Source organism: Chiloscyllium punctatum, chromosome 26 (assembly GCF_047496795.1).
Source record: "Chiloscyllium punctatum isolate Juve2018m chromosome 26, sChiPun1.3, whole genome shotgun sequence".
NCBI classification, from domain to species: Eukaryota; Metazoa; Chordata; class Chondrichthyes; order Orectolobiformes; family Hemiscylliidae; genus Chiloscyllium; species Chiloscyllium punctatum.
The window spans coordinates 36,527,941-36,548,795 of NC_092764.1; the positions used below are offsets into that span (position 1 = coordinate 36,527,941).

The window sequence follows — 20,855 nt, forward strand, 5'->3', positions numbered from 1 at the left end:
GGAGTTTAGCAGGTAGCATTTGAAGTCAGGCCTTCTGGTTCAAAGGTAGGTACATTACCACTGTAGTCCCCAAAATGTTGTTTCTCAGTTCAAAGCATCCTTTGGTATGATAGCATCTCAATCCTTTAATCAAAGGAAATATCTATGATACGTCTATGGAATAGCATGAACTTGAACCCGGACCTCCTGTTTCAGAGGTAGGGACACTAAAATTATGCCCTAGAGCCCTCTACGTTGAGACTTGATGACGCATTTCGCCTAATTCATGAATAATGCTAATCGTTACTATGCAAATGACGTGCAGCTGCATGAATAATGTATGAGTATGCAGATAAGCACATATCCCCTCTGGAGCGTGGCGGCCTCTCTCTAACAGACCGAGTGTTGTCATCATGGCGACAGGAGAGTACTGAGCGGTGAGGGTTTAGGCTGCTAACGTTCCCGCTCCCTTCCCTTTGGTCGCTCGACATTCCCTGTTCTTTTCGACAATTATTTTGGTCTCGATGCGGCTGTGACCACAATGGCCGAGGTAACATCGCCGCTGATGGAGACGGAGGCGGAGGCGGGGAGGCGGCTTCCATGTGCGGCGGGGTTGCTGGCCGAAGCGAGCAGCCCGGGCCCCGGCGCCGCTCAGACGGTGGAGCCGCTCTCCCCGCAGCCGAAGCCTGGCCCCGGATGCGGCTCGAGCTCGAGCTCGAGCTCGGCGGTTACAGGGAGAGGGGTGCGCGTCTTAAAGGTAACGTTCACAGTCTGGCTCCTGTTAATTGACCTCTGAAGAATGTAGGATCTAATCATCTCAGTTTTGATTTATTTCAAGCGACGCTGTTCTTTCATTTCAGATGTTCAAATGAAAAGTTATCTATTGCGGCTGATTAGATTAGTATATTTACTGGAAATTGTAACTACATTAAAACATTTGTGGTTTCAACGCAGCGGATTCCAGGTGATCAGCTTTTCCCTGTCTCTGTGCAGGATAAACGCAGTTTTTTTTTAAACCGTCACGGTATCTTTAACAGTTAATGCTTATCCTAATATGGGAAATACAGATACGCTAAATGTGTGCATTTAAAAAAAAATGCACATTGCAGTATCTCCAAAGCTAGTCTTTGTATTTATCCATTTCGCGTGCAAGTTACCATGATCTAAATCAGTTGCAGTAAAATGACCTGAAGGTGAACAGTTGTAAAATGCGTCTTTTTTTCCTGTTAGTTGCACCGTCCTTACGTGTTGCTGTAATATCTTGTTCAACATTGAAAACCTGTAGGAACTACCAACGCCCAGATCATCAGAAACAAAGTGTCACGTAATGGGTGTTTCAGATGAATTAGAAATATTTTGTTCGTAATTCTATACCGTTAAGATATTTTAATGACATATTTTATTAATCAAGTGTTCCATATGCGCCTGATGGCCTTCTAAAATGAGATAGCAAAAATGAAAGTGATGAGTCAAATTCGGTGCATGTTCTGTTCCATCAGCATTCCTTGTGACTTGACATGCTGACGGTTTCTTCTCACAAAGTCAGTGGTGGACAGGTTTGGAGTTAGGTTTGTTTACAGCTAGGAAATAGGCCTTTCGGCCCATAATGTCCGCATTGGACATTGCATATCCATCTATTCTAATCATATTTTCCAGTATTTGATTCTAAGCTTTTATGGCGTTTCCAGTGCTGATCTGAATACTACTTAAAGGTTCCCATCTTTACATCTTTTTAGATAAAGCGCTGTAGATACCCACCACCCCTCTGGCTGAATTTCATTTTCGTCAAATTCCATCTAAACCACCTCCTCTCCTTAAAATTGTGACATCTAGTTATTGATCCCTGAACAATGGGAAAGGTATGCCATTGTCCACAGGGTCCACGCTGCTCAGAACTTCATATATATCTCAATCAGATTTTTCCCCCCCCCAATCTCTAAGGAACACCAGCAGGAGGCTGGAAGAATACAGCAAGCCAGACAACATCAGGAGATGGGGAAGTCACGTTTTGGGTGTAACCCTTCTCCACCTCCTGATGCTGTCTGGCTTGCTGTATTCTTCCAGCCTCCTTGTCTACCTTGGATTCTAGCATCTGCAGTTTTTTTAATCTTTTAAGGAAAATAACCCAGCTATTGCATAACTGAACTGCAATCACATCCTTATATAATATGGCAATCAGAACTGCACACAGTACTCCAGCTGTGGCCTGACTAACCTTGCACATGGCTCCATTAACATCTACTTGGAGAAGGCAGGAAAATGGGATTGAGAAACATGTTAGCCGTGATCAAATGGTGGAGCAGACTCAGTTGGCCATTGGGTGAATTTTACTGTTATATCTTATAGTCTTGTATGCAATGCCTTGAGTAATAAAGACAAGTATGAGATTTTGGAGATTTGTAGCTTAGGTTGTCGGTTTGCTCGCTAAGCTGGTGGGTCTGGTTTCAGACATTTTGTCACCATGCTCGTGAGCCTCTGGCCAAGTGTTGCTGTTTGTGTCTTAGTGTGTTGTATGTGTGATATTGTATCTGGTTCTGTTTCCGAGAGGTTGGTAAATGGGGTTGAAATCTATATGTTTGTTAATGGAGTTCCGGTTTGAAAGGCAAGTGTCCTATGTGTCACCTGACCACCTTATCTATATCGTGCTGCCTTCAAGCATCTGTGCACACACACATCAAGGCTGTTCACGTTCTCTGTACCTCCTAGGGTCCTAGAATTCGATGGGTATTCCCTTTGTTTTATTAGATTTTATAAGGATGCATCACTTCACACTTTCCAGGATAAATTTGATTTGTCACTGCTCAGCTCATCCGACAAGCCAGTTTTGTAACATAAAGCTTTCCTTGTTACTATTTACTACTCCATCAATTTCTATGCCATCTGCAAATCAACTGATCATGCCTCTTCTATTCATGTCCAGATCGTTAATGTATACAACGAACACCAAGGAACCCAGCGCCAAACACTGTGGCACACCTCAGGAATCAGTCTTCCAGTCACAAAACCAGCGTTTGTCCATCACTCTCTGCTTCCTGTCACTATTTTGGATCCAATTTGCCAAATTTCCCTGGAACCCTTGGGCTCTTAACTTTTTAACCAGTCTGTCGGTCAATACCTTGTTGACATAGACTTAAATAAGACTTGACCAGACCAACTGCTCACTACCCTCATCTACACACTTAGTCAACTACTCTTTTCAGTCAGATTTCTAAACATGTTCTTCCATTTTCAAATCTATGTTGATAATCCTTGAATAATCCTTGCCTCTCCAAGTGGAGATTTATTCTGTCCTTCAGGCTATTTTCCAAACGTTGCCCTTCTGCAGATGTTCTACCACCCTTGAATAATGGTACTACATGAGTTGTCCTCTGGTCTCCTGACATCACTCCTATTGGCAGAATGGATTTGAAAGTTAACTCTGTCTCTTTCTCCTACCTCCTATAGCAGTCTGCAGTGCATCACGTGGGCTTGAGGATTTATCCACTTTTTCAGCCTACCAAGATCAGCCCCTCCTCAGTGCTGAATCATTCAAGTATATAATATCCCTGTCTCTGGTTTCTTTACCTGCACTGTCTTTTATAATGAATATGAAAGAAAAGAACTTATTTCAAACCTTGGCCATCTTTTGTCTTTAATGTTGGCTTTTTATTTGATTATATAATACTGATTTATAAGAAGTTAGGTTACTTAAGTTATTTGTTTAATCAACTCATTCAGACATTCCACCATGACAGGTGGGATTTTTATTTAATCATTCATAGGATGTGGGGTTTGCTTGTTGGCCAGTCTTTTATTCCTCATCCTTACCTACCCTTTAGACAGTAGGTCTTGATCTGCCTTTTTGAACTGCTGCAGTTCACTTGGTGAAGATATGCCCACAATGTTATTGGAATGGAGGTGCAGGGGGCAAAGAGAGAGTTCCAGGGTTTTGACCTAGTGACAGTGAAGGATAGGTGATATTCACGATGGGAAGTGACTTGAAGGGGAATTTGCAAGTGGTGGTGGTCCCATGTATCTGTTGCTCTTATCCTTCTAAATAGTAGTAATTTTGGATTTGTAAGGTGTTGTCTAAGAAGCCTTGATGAATATCTTGAAGCTAGACCTCCTGTCCCTGAGGTGGAACACTACCAATGCATCACAAAAGCCCTAAATTATTTTTATTCAACCTGTGTGGATATGTTGTGACACTTGATACAGATGGTACTTGAACCTGGATGTTCTGGCACACAGGCAGGGGCACTGCCACTGTGTTAACAAGACCCCTTAAGTTAAATATACTTTAATTTTAACTCTTTTTTTTTTTTCTAATCAACCTGTTCAGAGATGTTATCTTACACATCTGGAGCAGGTGGCACTTGTACTCAGGCCTCCTAACTTGGTAGTCGGGACACTACCACTGCTCCACAAGAGCCCTTTAAGGATTAAAGTCTGGTGCTGAATCCCAGCAACATTTGACTAGTAGGAATCCACAAGGTTTTGGTAGTATAATCGCCATGCTCCAACTTTCTGAACTATCCGGCTGCCGATTACTTGCTTTCTATCCTTCAGAAAGAAAGTAAGACGTGGTCCATGATTCATACTTTTTTTAAAAAATGTATATGTTGAAGCACTTATTGTTTGGGGGAGAGGTGATGAGGTGATTGTTGAAATAGCAAGGTGATTGGATTCAATCCAATGTGCTAAGTTTCATTAAAACTTAAGATGCAATTAGAGTCATAGAGATGTAAAGCACGGAACCAGACTCTTCCATGCTGACCAGATATCCTGACCGGATCTAGTCCCATTTGCCAGCATTTGGCCCATACCCTCTAAACCCTTCCTATTCATATACTCATCCACATGCCTTTTAAATGCTGTAATTCTATAAGCGTCCACCACTTCCTCTGGCAACTTATTCCATACATGCACCACCCTCTGTGTGAAAAAGTTGCCCCTTAGATTCTTTTTAATTTTTTCCCTCTCACCCTAAACCTATGCCCTCTAGTTCTGGACTCTTCTGTCCCAGGGGAAAAACCTTTCCTATTTATGCTATCCATGACCCTCGTGATGTTATAAACCTCTATAAGGTCATCCCTCTGCCTCCGCTTCAGGGAAAACAGCCCAGCCTATTTAGCCTCTCCCTGTAGCTCAAATCCTCCTACCCTGGCAACATCCTTGTAAATCTTTTCTGCACTTTTTCAAGTTTCATGCCATCCTTCCAATAGGAGGGAGACCAGAACTGCACATATTCCAAAATTGTTATGAGTATGTTTACATCTTAAGATGTAAGCATCTTGAGGTGCTTTTGGTCAAAGTCTCAAGTACTGTTTTGTGCCCTCATTTCTGTTTCTGCCCAGGCCTGTTGTTCTCGGTGCTGTGTTTCTGTCTAACTGAACCAAGTGCAAACAATCAGCATGTTTTCTACCACTGTGTTGCATTTGTAGGGTTGGTGGTAACACAGTAAAGACAGTAATGGTGCAGGAGTTTGAATAGTTGCAAATCAAGGGATTCATGGCATTGAAAAGAATGGCTTAAAATATCAACACTATTCATCACTGACTTAATTCTGACAGGAATAAAATTTTGGATTTCTGAGGATTTGTGCAGGTGGTTGCAATATAAACTGGAATCAACTGACTGTCTGCTTTAACAGGCGTTGAGATGGAACCTTGTCAATTGATGACTGAATAATCAACAGTTACGTTACCTTTTGACTAGTGAGATCACTAGAAAGTGATAATTATGGATTGATCGTATGATTATTGGTTTCTTATACGATTGCCATAATATGAGAATTGCGCAATAACCAGTATTATCTCAGAAGTCACTCATTTTGGACAGAAAGTTGTGCTGTCACCTATCTTCAGGTTGCAGTATTTGTCTAGCAATTGCTGAGCAGCTTAAAAAGCAACTTCTATGTCCTTGTAGAATGTAATATGCTTTGCATGTACTTCAATATAGGTCATTATGCCCTGGGTAATTTAAATGAGCATTGCCATCTGTTTCAGGAATCTAGTGGATAGATTAAAATTCTCTACAACTGGCAAATATTAGGCCATAATATTTATTGTTCTGCAGTACTTAAATTTCAGTTTTACCAGAAATTAATGTATCCAAAGATATGTCTTGATCAATAAGAGTCCAGTTCTTTCAACCCCTAAAGAAACCTTGTAGGATTTCAGAATCTCAGGAATTTGTAATCCTATACGGACAATGAGATGTTATTTTAGTGCATTTTGGAAGTGCAAGTAGCTTTTTTGATTGCCATCAAAGTTTCATTTTCCTCCAGTGTTTTTTTTTAAAAGTTTATTGGTTTGTGCATGGGGCAGAAAGACATTTCATTTTATAGCAGTGCTGTTTGCTTTATATAAGGCAATTCAATTTTTTTCATCCATAGATTAATTTCATAAAATAAAAATGAAATTTAGCAAGCCTACAGTATAAAATACACTTTTTGATCCTGATGTCTGGCAGGTACTGAAATGCTTCATTTATCAATGATATATACTCGTAACTTGAATCTTTTCTCTTGAATACTTTCTTTCTTACTGTCATTGTCTCCCTAAATTCTGCTAGTACATTATTTTAGTTTTCAACTTTGTGCATTTATTGCACCCCAGCATTAATTCCTCAAGATTCAATCACACAACTTTGCCACTTTAATCTTGAGTTTGAATCTTAGAAACCTGAGCTCGAAGTAGATTACTTGGATACATTCTTATACATGTTATTAATCTTCTCTTTCATAGAGGAACATGAAGCGCAATGCCAGCAGGAGCTGCCTGGGAAAGAAGAGTAGTCTGGGTGTACGAGAGAAAGAATGGCTCAAAGGAGATGTAAGAAGAGGATGTATATATATTCATGGAAAAGAGATGGTGTCATCAAATGCTGCAACTTCCACCTCTTCCCAGGGTGCATTACTATCATCATTATCATGCTCGTCTTCATCATCATCTGGTCCGGACCTGCAGCTGGTACTCTGCAGTACTGAAACCACTACAACAGAGCTGTGTACTCAGGATAAGGATGATCTCTACCTGCAACTCCATGGTGATCTCATCAGGTAGAGAATCCCAAATCCAATATTTCTGTAAGGTGATCGTTAGACTTTTACATGTAAAATGCTGGCAGTTTATTCAAAGCAATCCATTGATGGTATTTGGCCAATAAAGTCTCAGACAAAAGTAATTTTGAGGAGAGATGATTTTGTTAGGGGGGATGAAGGAAGAGTGGTGGGCGGAGTAAAACTTAAACAATGAGATACATTTGTGGCAAACAATGCTTTAAATTGCATAAGTGTTTAACTTAAAATATATTCTTATTGTCTGAACCATTAGATTGGCACTTTCAAATATAAGATGGCAGACTTTACATCCATGGTAGAGTTTGCAGTTCTTCTGGAAGTTGATGAAAGCTATTTTTGGTGCCTTGTTGCCTTTGAAAGTAACTGCACAGCCTCTTTAATATTACTGCACTACAGAAGGAGCTGCTAATGATAGACGTGCTGTGAATGTTTTCAAACCAAAAGGGTTAGTTTTCTCTTTCAAATGCACTTTGTAATTGCACCAGTGTGATTTCCCATGTTGTCTACTTTTTAAATAGCTCAAAATAAAAACAGAAAAATTTAAAATGTCACTAAAATTTAGCCTTCTAATTGATATTCTGTGGTGTTTTAAGTGGGAATTGAAATCTGGTAATGTCTTTGGATAAAGTTGGTAGGGTATGTAATAATTGATCTGTAGTTAAGTTGTCATCTTAAGGTCCTCCTTTCTTATCCTGTTTTTCCAATACCATAACTGCAATGAAATATTGTCAAGGAATCCTTGGCAACTTGGAAGTACACCATCTACAAGATGCACTGCAGTAATCCTGAGGTTTTGTCAATACTACCTCCCAAATCTGCACTCTACCAGCTTAATAAACAAGGGCAATAGGTCCATAGAAACATAATTTCCACCAACTTCCCCTCCAAGTTACAGAGCATTCTAATGTGCAAATGTTATCAGTGTTCTTTCACCACATTTGACTTAAAATCCTGCAGATGCCTATATGATAGCACTGTGAGATGAACACTGGTGTGGATTGGTTAGACTGACTGTTGCATTTCTGTGCTGTATATCCTGTCTTCACTGCATGGAGTGTACTGATTCAAGGATACAGCTTTCCCACCATTTGTGGCCATGTTGAAATGAGCAGTAATGCTGGCTTTAGCAGGAATGCATTCTTTTTGTGAATTATATACTTAGTGAAAAGATTATAATTACCCATTTGAATCTCATTCTTTGAAGATCATTCACCAAAGCAATGAGAGGACTGTCTACTCTTCAGGTAGGGCCATTTGGATTTTATCATGTCCGTCCAAGAATGCAGATAGGACCCACAGTTCATCCAAAAATCGATAACTTCAGTGGAACAGGAATCTGTTCAACTCTTCAGTTGCAGATTATTGTTCTCAACTGCAATAATTAACAGCTTCTTTTATCTATGTTGAACATACTGTAGACAATGTATAAAACATACAGAGGAAGACTAAGTGCTCCATAGACTCTGTTCCAGTCATCTGTGTTGTAAACTAGAAAACAATATTTGTTCACTAGTAACCACTTAATTTCTCTGGTGAGGCAAATTTAGAAAAAATCTGAATCCATTTTGGGACAAAACAATTTTGGGAAGTTCCTCTTTGCCTCTTCAACAAAGCCTGGCAAATCATGGTGGGAAGGAAGTATGTCATGAAAAGCTGCACTGTATTTTGTATGAAACACCATCAGCCTTTTGCTGAAATTGAAGTTTCTTTTGGAACACCTGTAGCGAATCTGCTTATTCTGAAAGTCAGTGACCCTCTGTAAAAAGCTTTTCAGTTCTCATTTTCCTAATTTATCTAGCTGATTTAGTCTCTGCCATTTTGAGTAATGCAGATTTCCCCAAAGTCTATGTTTTTCTGGAAATGAGGGCTGAGTTCTCTGAATCTGGGAAGATAACTCAGGATTTTATACTGAGAATTACTCGCTGAGCTGGAAGATTCATTTTCAGACACTTCGTCACCATACTAGGTAACATCTTCAGTGAGCCTCCAGATGAAGCACTGCTGATGATTCCTGCTTTCTATTTATATGTTTGGGTTTCTTTGGGTTGGTGATGTCATTTCCTGTTCTTTTTCTCCTGGGGTGGTAAATGGGGTCTAACTCAATGTGTGTGTGTTGATAGAGTTCCAGGTGGAATGCCATGTTTCTAGGAATTCTCATGCACGTCTCTGTTTGGCTTGTCCTAGAATGGATGTGTTGTCCCAGTCCACGTGGTGTCCTTCCTTGTCCGTGTGTAAGGATATGAGTGAGAGAGGGTCATGTTGTTTTGTGGCTAATTGATGTTCATGTATCCTGGTGGCTAGTTTTCTGCCTGTTGTCCAATGTAGTGTTTGTTACAGATCTTGCACGATATTTTGTAATTGAAATTGGTTTTGCTTGTTGTCTGTACAGGGTCTTTCAAGTTCATTAGATGCTGTTTTAGTGTGTTGGTGGTTTTGTAGGCTACCACAGTGCCAGGGGGTTTGAGTAATCTGGCAGTCATTTCCGGGATGTCTTTGTAGGGGAGAGTGGTTAGGGTTTCTGGACGCATTTTGTCTGCTTGTTTGGGTTTGTTGCTGAGAAATCGGCGAACTATGTTTATTGGGCACCCATTCTTTTTGAATACACTGTATAGATGATTTTCCTCTGCTCTATGTAGTTCCTCTGTGTTGCAGTGTGTGTTGGCTCATTGAAGTAATGTTCTGATGCGGCTTCATTTGTGGATGTTGGGATGATTGCTTCTGTAGTTCAATATTTGGTTTGTATGTCTTGTTTTCGTGTAGATTTGAAGATGGTTTGAAGATCCCCATTGGCTGTTCGCTCTTCTGTGACATCTAGGAATGGCAGTTTGTTGTTGTTTTCCTCCTCTTTAGTGAATGTTATGCCAGTAAGGGTATTATTGATGGTTTTGAAAGTTTCCTCTAATTTATTTCGTTTAGTGATGACAAAGGTGTCATCCACGTAGCGGATCCAAAGTTTGGGTTGAATGGTTGGCTGTTTGTTTGAGTCTCTGCATTACTGTCTCTGCTAAGAACCCTGATATCTGAGATCCCATGGGTGTTCCGTTGGTTTGTCTTTAGGTTTCGTTGTTGAAGGTGAAGTTGGTGGTAAGGCAGAGGTCCACTAGCTTGACGATACCGTCTTTGCTGATGAAATTAGTGGTGTTTGGTGTATGTGTCTTTGGATGTTCTAATAGTGTGGTCAGTGTTTCCATGGCCAGGTTGATGTTGATTGATGTGAACAGAGACTTAACATCAAAGGAGACCATTATTTCATCCTCTTCTATGGTCTTTGGTCTTCAAAACAAATTCACTTATACAGTGTATTCAAAAAGAATGGATACCTAATGAACACAGTCTGCTGATTTCTCAGCAACAAACTTAAACAAGCAGACAAAACTCATCCAGAAACCCCAGTAACTTTACCCCTATATCAAAGGCACTTGGAAATACTTGCCAGACTACTCAGGCCCCTTGGCATCATGGCAGCCCACAAAACCACCAACACACTAAAACAGCAGCGAATGAACTTGAAAGACCCTGTACAAACAACAAGCAAAACTAATGTCATTTATAAAATACTGTGCAAGATCTGTAACAAACACTACATTGGATAAACAGGCAGAAAACTAGCCACCAAGAAACATGAACATCAACTAGCCACAAAACGACATGACCCCCTCTCACTAGTATCCTTACATACAGATAAGGAAGGACACCACTTTGACTGGGACAACACAGCCATCCTAGGACAAGCCAAACAGAGACATGCACAAGAATTCCGAGAAGCATGGCATTCCAACCGGAACTCTTATCAATAAACACATTTGACTTGGACCCGATGTACCACTCCTGAGAAAAAGAATGGGAAATGACATCACCACAGGAAGTGATATCAGAAACCCAAACTTATAAGTAGAAAGCAGGAATTATCAGCAGTGCTTTGTCTGGAGGCTCACTGAAGATGTTACCTACTATGGTGACGAAGTGTCTGAAAATGAATCTTTCCAGCCAACCTACATCCAGACCCTCAACCTGAGCTACAAATCTTCTCAAAACTCGCTAACTGTGCATTACTCTCTTGGCCGTCTTCTGAACTCTTTCCAACACCTCCCAAAAGATGAGGGTATGGAGGCTGGATGTTATTTTATAAAATGGACCAAACTAAAATTTTGTTTAATTTTAACGCTTTTTGCTTTATGATGGAGCACTCTTATTATTGCTTCTTGATAATGAGTTTTTTTTGAGATTCATACTTTGAAAAACTTATGATCAGTTACCATTGGTGTTTTTGTAATACAAATAGCAGTCTGTGTTTACTTTTTCTTCTCTGGGAGTATCTGGTTCTTTAGATTGGAAGATAGCAAGCTTAACTCCTTTAATCAAAAGGAGAAGAGACAGGAAGCAAAAAGCTAGAAGCCAGGTTCATAGGAAGGTGTTAGAAGCTGTTATTAAAGCTGTAGTACCAGGCCACTTGGGAAAAGTTTAAAGTAGGCGAAAGTAAGGACTGCAGATATTGGAGATCAGAGTCAAGATCAGAGTGGTGTTGGAAAAGCACAGCCGGTTAGGCAGCATCCGAGGAGCAGGAAAATCGACATTTCGGGCAAAAGCCCTTCATCAGGAATGAGGCAGGGAGCCTCTGGGATGGAGAGATAAATGGGAGGGGGCTGGGCCTGGGGGGGAGGAGGAGAAGGTAGCTACGAGTGCAATAGATGGATGGAGGTGGAGCTGAAGGTGATGGGGTGGAGCGGATAAGTGGGAAGGAAGATTGACAGATGGGAAAGGTCATGAGGATGGTGCTGAGCTGGCAGTTTGGAACTGGGGTGAGGGGAGGGGAAATGAGGAAACTCGTGAAGACCACATTGATGCCCTGGGGTTGAAGAGTTCCGATGCGGAAGATGAAGCGTTGGGTGGTGAGGGAGTGGCAGTGGAACATACGTTTGAGACACCACCCACGCCCTCCACCTCCTCCAAGACTTCCATTTTCCCTGGCCCCCAACGCCTCATCTTCACCATGGACATCCAATCCCTCTACCCTCCATCCGCTATGACCAGGGCTTCCAAGCCCTCCGTTTCTTCCTCGTTTGGCTGAACTGGTCCTCACCCTTAACAATTTCTCCCACTTCTTCCAGACGCAAGGGATAGCCATGGGCCCCAGCTATGCCTGTCTCTTTGGCTACGTGGAACAGTCCATCTTCCGTAGTTACACCGGCACCATGCCCCACCTCTTCCTCCACTACATTGATGACTGCATCAGTGCCACCTCATGCTTCTGCGAGGAGGTTGAGCAGTTCATCAACTTCACCAACACATTCCACCCCGACTTTAAATTCACCTGGACCATCTTTGACACTTTCCTGCCCTGCCTGGACCTTTCCATCTCCATCAATGAAGACCAACTCAATGCTGTCATTTTTTACAAACCCACTGACTCCCACAGCTACCTGGGTTACACCTCTTTCCACCCTACCTCCTGCAAAAATACTATCCCGTATTCCCAATACCAGTTCCACCATAGAACACACCAGATGGCCGCCTCCTTTAAAGACTGCAATTTCCCTTCTCATGTGGTTGAAGATGTCCTCCATTTGCATCTCATCCATGTCCCGCAACTCTGTCCTTGAACCCCACCCCTCCATCCGCAACAAGATCCGACCCCCCCCCCCCTCCCCCCAAACAACCCACCCACCCCTCCTGGCAGCTTCCCCTGCTACTACAGGAATAGTAAAACCTGTGACTATACCTTTCCCCTGTCACCTCCATCCAAAGCCCCAAAGAAGCCTTCCACATCCACCAAAGTTTCACCTGCACATCCACAAATGCCATTTATTGTATCCAGACTACAAGGTGTAGTCTACAAGGTCTCCTCTACATTGGAGAGACTGGATGCCTTCTCAGTGCTTTAGGGAACATTTCAGGGACACCTGCACCAATCAACCCCACCGCCCGTGGACAAACATTTCAACCCCGCTTACTCTGCCGAAAACATTGCAGGTCCTGGGCTGCCTCCACCAGTACTCCCTCACCACCCTTTGCCTGGCGGAAGAACGCCTCATTTTCCACATTGGAACACTTCAACCCAGGTCAGTTTCCTAATTACCCCCCCCCCAACCTTACTCCAGATCCAACCTTCCAGCTCAGCACCATCCTCATGACCTGTCCTACCTGTCAATCTCCCTTCCCACCTATCCACTTCATCCTCCTCTCTGACCTATCATCTTCACCCCCACCCCCATCCACCTATTGTACTCTTTTTGCGATCTTCTCCCCAGCCCCACCACCCTGCCATTTATCTCTCCAAACCAGAAGCTCCCTGCCTCATTCCTGATTAAGGGCTTTTGCACGAAACGTCAATTTCCTGCTCCTCTGGTACTGCCTGACCTGCTGTGCTTTTCCAGCGCCACTGTAATCCTGAAAAGTTCAAACTAATCAGACAGAGTCAACATAGTTTTGTTAAAGGGAAATCATATTGAAACAAATTTGTTGTAGTACTTTGAGGGAGAAACATGCTATGAATGAAGGAATGGATATATTGTACTTGGATATCCAGAAAGCATTTGATAAGGTGCCACATTAACAGTTATTGCAGAAAGTAAAATCTCATAGTTCAGAGGGTTTACTTATTGTTATGGATGGAGGATTGACTAGCTAATGGAAAGTTGCCCAAGTAGTTCATTTTCTGTTTGGCATGATGTGACAAATGTGCATAACAGGGTTAAATGTTGGAACCAAACCTTTTTACACTTTTTTTGAAGACTTGGATGAGGGATCCAAGGATATAATTGCAAAATTTGCTGATGACCTAAAAATAGGTAGAAGTTATGAAAAGGACAAAAGGAGGCTACAAAATGATGTACATAGTTTGAAATCTGGAAAATGTATAATGTGAGAGGTTGTGAAAATCTCTAGAAAACTTAAAAATGATCTAAAACAGTGAGAGCTTGCAGAGAGACTGTGTCCCATTACATGAATTCTAAAAAGTTCCTATGCAAATACAGGAAGTAATTAGGAAAGCAAATAAAAGTTATTGTGAGATAATTGAAGTAGGAAGGCTGTGCTTCAATTATAGGGGTACTGATGAGATAGTGTCTGGAGTATTGTGCACAATATTGGTTGTCATCTTTAAGGAAAGCGGGAAATACATTGGAAGCAATTTAGGGAAGGTTTCCTTGACTAATATCTGAAATGGACAGGTGAGGAAAGGTTGGACAGGCTAGGTTTGTATCTGCTGCGGTTCAGAGTGAGAAATGACTTGTTTGAAACACATGAGATCCTGAAGGCCCTTGATAGGGTTGATGTGGAAAGGATGGCCATTTCTTGTGGGACTACCTAGAATTTTGGTTGGCCATTTAAGACAGATGAGGCAAAATGTTTCCTCTCTGAGGGTATGAGCAAGGGGTGAAAGACTATTAGAGGCAGGTAGGAATGTGGGGTAATCAGATCAGTCATGATCTTACTGAATGGCAGGTTTGCTTGACAAAGTGGCTGAGTGGGAGAAAGTGAGGGCTGGAGATAAGAGTCAAAAAGTGTGGCGCTGAAAAAGCACAGTCAGTCAGGCAGCATCCGAGGAACTGGAGAGTCCATGTTTCGAGTGTAAGCTCTTCATCATTCCGGCTATTTATACTGTTTAGTCTGAATTAATTAGAACCCACCTTAGTTTCCCAAACTATACATTTAATAGTGGTCAGCCGCCCAACATTTGTAAATTATTAGGTGTTTCTTGAATTCGTAGTGCAGGTTGTTGTGTGATAATGCACATTTCGTTAATGTGAATTCGCTGTAACACAACTGACGAACTGGGGATACTGTTTCTAAAGTGTGAACTTTTAAAATATGTGTTGGCCGTAATGTGATTACGTCACTAACACTTCAAATGCTGTTTCTAAAGCACAATTTTTCTATAATGCAGCATTGCACAAGGATGCAATCATCACGTTATTAGAAGAACTGCTTGTACCCTTTTCCCCTGGATGATCTTCAGTGTTCTGCAGTCCTAACCATAATCTGAGTTTCTGTCCCTCTCTCAATAACTTTGTCTTCTTGCATCCAGGTTGACTACTTAATCAGTCCTAACATTGGTGACCTACTACGGACATTACTTTAGTGTGGTTAGCAACTTGACTTATTCTACTTAGATTTTTATTATCTATTTGTTTGATTTTTATTATCTATTTGTTTATGACATTTCTTGTCTTGTCTTATTTTTAACAAGCCTCAAGGTTATTTTGTTTATCATTTTTCTCCCTTATCCTCTGTTTGCTGCCTTCAAGGTTCATTTGCTTATTACCATTTTGGTGGAATCTTGTCTGATAGTTCAAAGGTACTGCTTATCTGTCTTTATACTGTTGAGTCATTCAGTGAATGCAGACTTCACACACTCTGGTAGTTAACCTTGGTAAGGCAGTTATTTCAGGATAATACTATTTGGTGATATAAATTGGTGTACAATGCCAATGTTCCATCTTGTAGCAACAATGCAACTAACCATTCTAATTTTGACTGGAGTCATTGGAAATAAAAGCAGGAATTTAATTTTCAAAAATGTTTTAAGAATGAACAAGTAGTAGTTTATTTGTAATTTGGATTTCCCAAATGGCTTGTTTTATTCTCCTAGCCCTCTGCTGTCTTGCATGAATTTTTTTCTTTAATGTTCTTCTCTGGTATATTTATTCCAATTAAAATTTTGATTGAAAATTCGACTTTTCTGCTTCCTACCTTTTTTTATTTTACTCTGTTATATTCAGTTCATTGTCCCATAGTTATTTTACACTTCTCCATGCTAAATGATATCAGTTCCTTTTAATTCGCTTATGTAAAAGATTGTTATGATGCATTAAACTCATTATTTTTGCCTCCAAATATATTCTAACATGATTTTGCTAAATACACTAGTCTTGAAATCATACTTTTGAAAATGTAGTGTTCTCCAAGCAGCTCTTTTTTCTTTCTCCAGTCTTTAAGAAATTTATGTTGGTTATTCAGTGCCTCTTTTTATGAAATAAAAGACCAGTTTTGTGTTCTATCTCTTCCTATTATGTGACTCTACTGTAGCTATTAACTTTGTTATTTTTGATAATCAAATTATATCAAATCAATTTAAGTAATGTTTTTGAAAGCTATTAGGTCCTCGAGCATGACCTCTCTTCTGTAATCTTGTTGAATGTGTGCGTTAAATAAATTAAACTTTTCAAGTGCTCGCCCATGGAATATCAAGACTGGTATTAGATTTTCCCTGTAATACATGTTAATCTTACTGGTTTTTAAGGTTGTTTTTAACTGTTTAAGTCTGGGAATCCCCACAGATCTATGAAAGCAAAATTTTATAATTTAATACATTTTGGACTGTCTCTCTTTTTTTTGTTTAAATTCTTTTTTGCTTGGAATGTGGTATTTTCCTGATTGGCTTACTAGGATATTTCAGAGAGCAGTTAAGAGGCCACCATAATGTTGTGGGTTTGGAGTCGCATGTAGCCAAACCAGGTAAAGATGACAGATCTTCTTCCATTGATGATATCAGTCAATCATTGCTGAGATCAGTTTTAAATACATTTTAAATTTCATCAGCTGCCATATGGGTTTTGAACTCATGTTCCCGGAGGATTAGCCTGGATCTCGACATTACTACGTTACCTCCACCATTCCAATCTTCCTCCCCACCTCCCAAAAAAGAGAAAAATTTCCCTGGTCCAGATATTTCTTTTGTTGCAATTGTATTGCTTTGTTCTTTTACATGCTGTCTTGTTCTTTCTCTGTTATAAATGGAAAGTGAGTGTATTGGATATTTTCTCACTTCATGCTGTGATGTCACTTGTTTGAGCTGTTTGTCCTTGGATTCTAAGTTTTAAACTGTCACATTGTTCACTAATAATTCCTTTCATTGTGGCAATTGCATTTGTGATTTATGAAGTTTTTATTTTACAAACTAGATATTAAGTTGTTGCATATAAGCCTTAGACAGGTAAATTCTTTCACACCAAGGAAATTTTGAATACAATTTGGCTTGCAAGAGATACCTGTTGTATGAACTAAAGATGATCTAGCCTTTAAATAGGTTTATGGAATGTAAGATTAGGAACAGAACCTATTATTTTTAACTTTTAATATTAGATCAGAGATTTTTTCTGTTGCAAGTGTGAAAAAGCTTAATAGCTTCCCCATTGCAAACTGCTGTGATTATCTGGTATTTCAAATTAATATCTTTCACTGGTACACTATAAAATAGATTGACAGAAATAGGTCCCAGCAGCACTGCCTCTGCTAATATGATCTATGCATATTATTCGTTTCACCCATTTGTGCTCCCCATTTTGAAAGTCACCAAACTTTAGTTGTGAATAATTAGAATAAAGAAAGGCGAGTACATAGGATCAGAGAGCAGCACGTACCCTTTCGCTCATGATGTTGTGCCGAACATTAATCTTAATCTAAGATCAACCTAACGTGTACACACCTCAATTTACTGCCGTCCATGTGCTTGTCCAGCAGTCGCTTAAGTGTCCCTAATGTCTCTGACTCTACTACTAGCTCTGGCAGTACATTCCATGCACCCACCACACTCTACGTAAAGAACCTATCTATGACATCTCCCCAATGCCTTCCTCCAATCACCTTATAACTTTAACCCCTCGTGACAGCCATTTCTGCTTTGGGCAAGTCTCTGGGTATCAATTCTATCTATGCCTCTTATTACTTTGTACACCCCCTATCAAGTCACTTCTCTCCTTCCTCCTCTTTAGTGTGAAAAGCCGTAGCTCACCCAGTCTCTCTTCATAAGATAAGTCCTCCAATCCAGGTAGCATCCTGGTAGATCTCCTCTGCACCCTCTCTTAAAGCATCTACTTCCTTCCTATAATGAGGTGACCAGATCTGGACACAGTATTCCGAGTGTGGTCTAACCACGGTTTTAAAGAGCTGTAGCAAAACCCTGCAGTTTATAAACTTCATTGCCCTGTCAATGAAAGCTAAAACACTATACACTACCTTAACAATCCTATCAACTTGGAGTAGTTGGAGAAAATTAGTAATAATGGGCAACAATTAGAGTCATAGATATATAGCATGGAAACAGACCCTTCGGTCCAACTCATCCATGCCGACCAGCCAACCAGATATCATCAATTAGTCTAGTCTCATTTGCCAGCACTTGGCCCATATTCCTCTCAACCCTAGTCATATACCCCACTGATGCCTTTTAAATGTTATAGTTTAACAGCCTCCACCACTTCCTCTGGCAGCTCATTCCATACATGCACTACCCTTTGCATAAAAACGTTGCCCCTTGGGTACCTTTTAAACCTTTGTCATCTTGCCTTAAACCTATGCCCTCTAGTTTTGGAGTCCTCCGCCTTGTCTATTTACCTTATCTGTGACACTCCAGGGAAAACAGCCCCAGCCTATTCAGCCTCTCCTTATAGCTCCAACCCTGGCAATGTCCTTGTAAATCTTATCTGAACCCTTTTCAAGAGGAGGGAGATCAGAAATGCACACAGTATTCCAACAGGGGCCTAATCAATGTCCTGTACAGCTGTCTATATTCAATGCACTAGAATTCCAAAAATTCATAAACCTCTGATTGAAAAATTTCTCCTTACCTTTGACCTAACTAGTGATCCCCTTCCCTTAGAGTATGCCCCCTATTCTGTCCAACCAGGGAAACATCTTTTAGCACTTACCCTATCAAGCCCTTCAATAATGTTGCACACTTCAATAAGGTTACATCTCAAGTCTGATGAGTCATCGAAACATTAGCTTGCTCTGTCCATGGATGCTACCTGACTCGCTGTGATCCCCAGAGTTTTTTTTCTTTTCAGTACAGATTCCAGCATCTGCAGTAATTCGCTCCTAAGGTTACATCTTGGCCGTCTATTGTCCAGGAGATATAGGCCCATCCTACTGAATCTCTTATAGGATTTGACTATCACCCCATAACTTTACTTTCATAGAATCATGGAATCCGTACAGTGTGGAAACAGGCCCTTTCGCCCAACAAGATCACACTGGCCCTCTGAAGAGTAACCCACCCAGACCCATTCCCCTACCCTATTACTCTACATTTACCCCTGACTAATGTCCCTAACCTACACATTCCTGAACACTATGAGCAATATAGCATGGCCAATTCACCCCAACCTGCACATCTTTGGATTGTGGGAGGAAATATTCAATTGCAATTTAAACTACCTGTTTGAGATCTCTATGTCTATCTAAATTTGATACTTAGAAGACTGGAATATATGGAATTTTGCTGTTACTCTGTTGTTTTATTAAATATTTTTAAAAGACTTGTATCGTGGATCTAGCTAGGAAACCAGCTGTCTCCATTTATTAGTGTAACAAAGTTATGTTGAATATGTTTCTGTGATTCCTATTCCTACTGTAATGTGTTTTCTGATAACTGAGGTATCAACTGGAAAACTCTTCATAGTAAGATGAGCTTTGAAAGACCTTTTATGATCGATACTTTTAGCTAAAATACGGCAAGGATTATCTTTGATTGTCAGAATTCTGAACAAGTTTGTAGGGTTGGTATTGCAGGATGTAAAAGCCTCTGTCTTAATCAGGTCTACTCTGAGGTCAGTGTCGTATTGGGTGATTTTAGAAGACTGGTAGAGAATGCATTATAGAAAATGAAACCCAATGAGGGCATTTAATGCGAATAGGGTGAACACTTTTTCCCATTCCAAAGATGTGCAGGACAGGTGAATTGGCCATGTGAAATTGCCCATAGTGTTAGGTGCATTAGTCAGAGGGAAATGGGTCTGGGTGGGTTACTCTTCAGAGGGTCATTGTGGACTGGTTGGGCCGAAGGGCCTGTTTCCACACTGTAGGGAATCTCATCTAATCAAAATATTATTCTCCCTTGAGATTGTTACTGACTTTAAGATTTAATTCAGTATATCTCAAGTTCCATCTGATATATTCCCCAAATTGTCATACTTCATTGATCTTGAACATCCAAGTAGGTAAAAACAATGACTGCAGATGCTAGAAACCAGATTCTAGATTAGAGTGGTGCTGGAAAAGCACAGCAGTTCAGGCAGCTCTGATGAAGGGCTTTTGCCCGAAACATCGATTTTACTGCTCCTTGGATGCTGCCTGAACTGCTGTGCTTTTCCAGCACCACTCTAATCTTGAACATTAAGTAACCAAGCATCCAACCATGGAATTTCGAGGTAAGTAGAGGTAGCATTAGTGAACATTAAATTCTGAAGGTGGTAACAAGTTAGCATTTGGGGAATATTTTTGCTGGTGCAGTTTTTCAAGTTCATAATTATTTTTACTTTTAGTTACAGTTCTCCTTTGTGCAGTTGCCTATGATCTTGCCAGTTTGATAACATTGCGTCCTCCATTTTCTGTTGTAATGTTGATTGCTGCCTTTGGCTGAATGCTGTTGGGAAGAATCACTGTCCTGGGAATTATTGTTATGTGCTTCTGTGATATTTGTTCTTGTAGGATACAAATTTATCACTTCTCAAAGCTAGAAATCTAGTTATCCTTTGGCACAGTCCAATATCTTCAATTTCCCCATCTGTGTGCTCGCATTTCTGAATGGAATTTCTGCATTGAATTCCATCACGTTCCATGATATTATCCTTAGTCTTTCAAAATTTGACTGTTTCATAAGCTATCAATACATATTCTTTTGATAAATCTTATCCATGAAAGTTAACAATTTGTCCAAATCTTCATCCATGTTATCATCAGGCTTTATTTAAAAAAACTTCACTTTTATCATGCTCTTGGTGTGGTATGAAAGTGCTAAGGCCATACCTTGCTTCCTCTTTGGTAAAGAAGTAACCAGCAGCATGTTGATGTTGTAATTTAATTCTTCTATTGG

At 40.5% G+C, this 20,855-nt stretch overlaps 1 protein-coding gene across 1 annotated transcript in view; it reads left to right on the forward strand.

Annotated features, from left to right (window-relative positions):
- The first annotated feature begins 347 nt into the window (after nucleotides 1-347).
- The window catches only part of phlpp2 (PH domain and leucine rich repeat protein phosphatase 2), a 162,903-nt gene continuing 142,395 nt past the window's right edge, over nucleotides 348-20,855 (forward strand). The window contains exons 1-2 of the mRNA XM_072596139.1: nucleotides 348-736; nucleotides 6,708-7,021. Of these exons, the coding sequence (XP_072452240.1) occupies nucleotides 521-736; nucleotides 6,708-7,021 (530 nt within the window). The 5' untranslated portion in view covers nucleotides 348-520. The remainder of the gene's footprint in view (nucleotides 737-6,707; nucleotides 7,022-20,855) is intronic.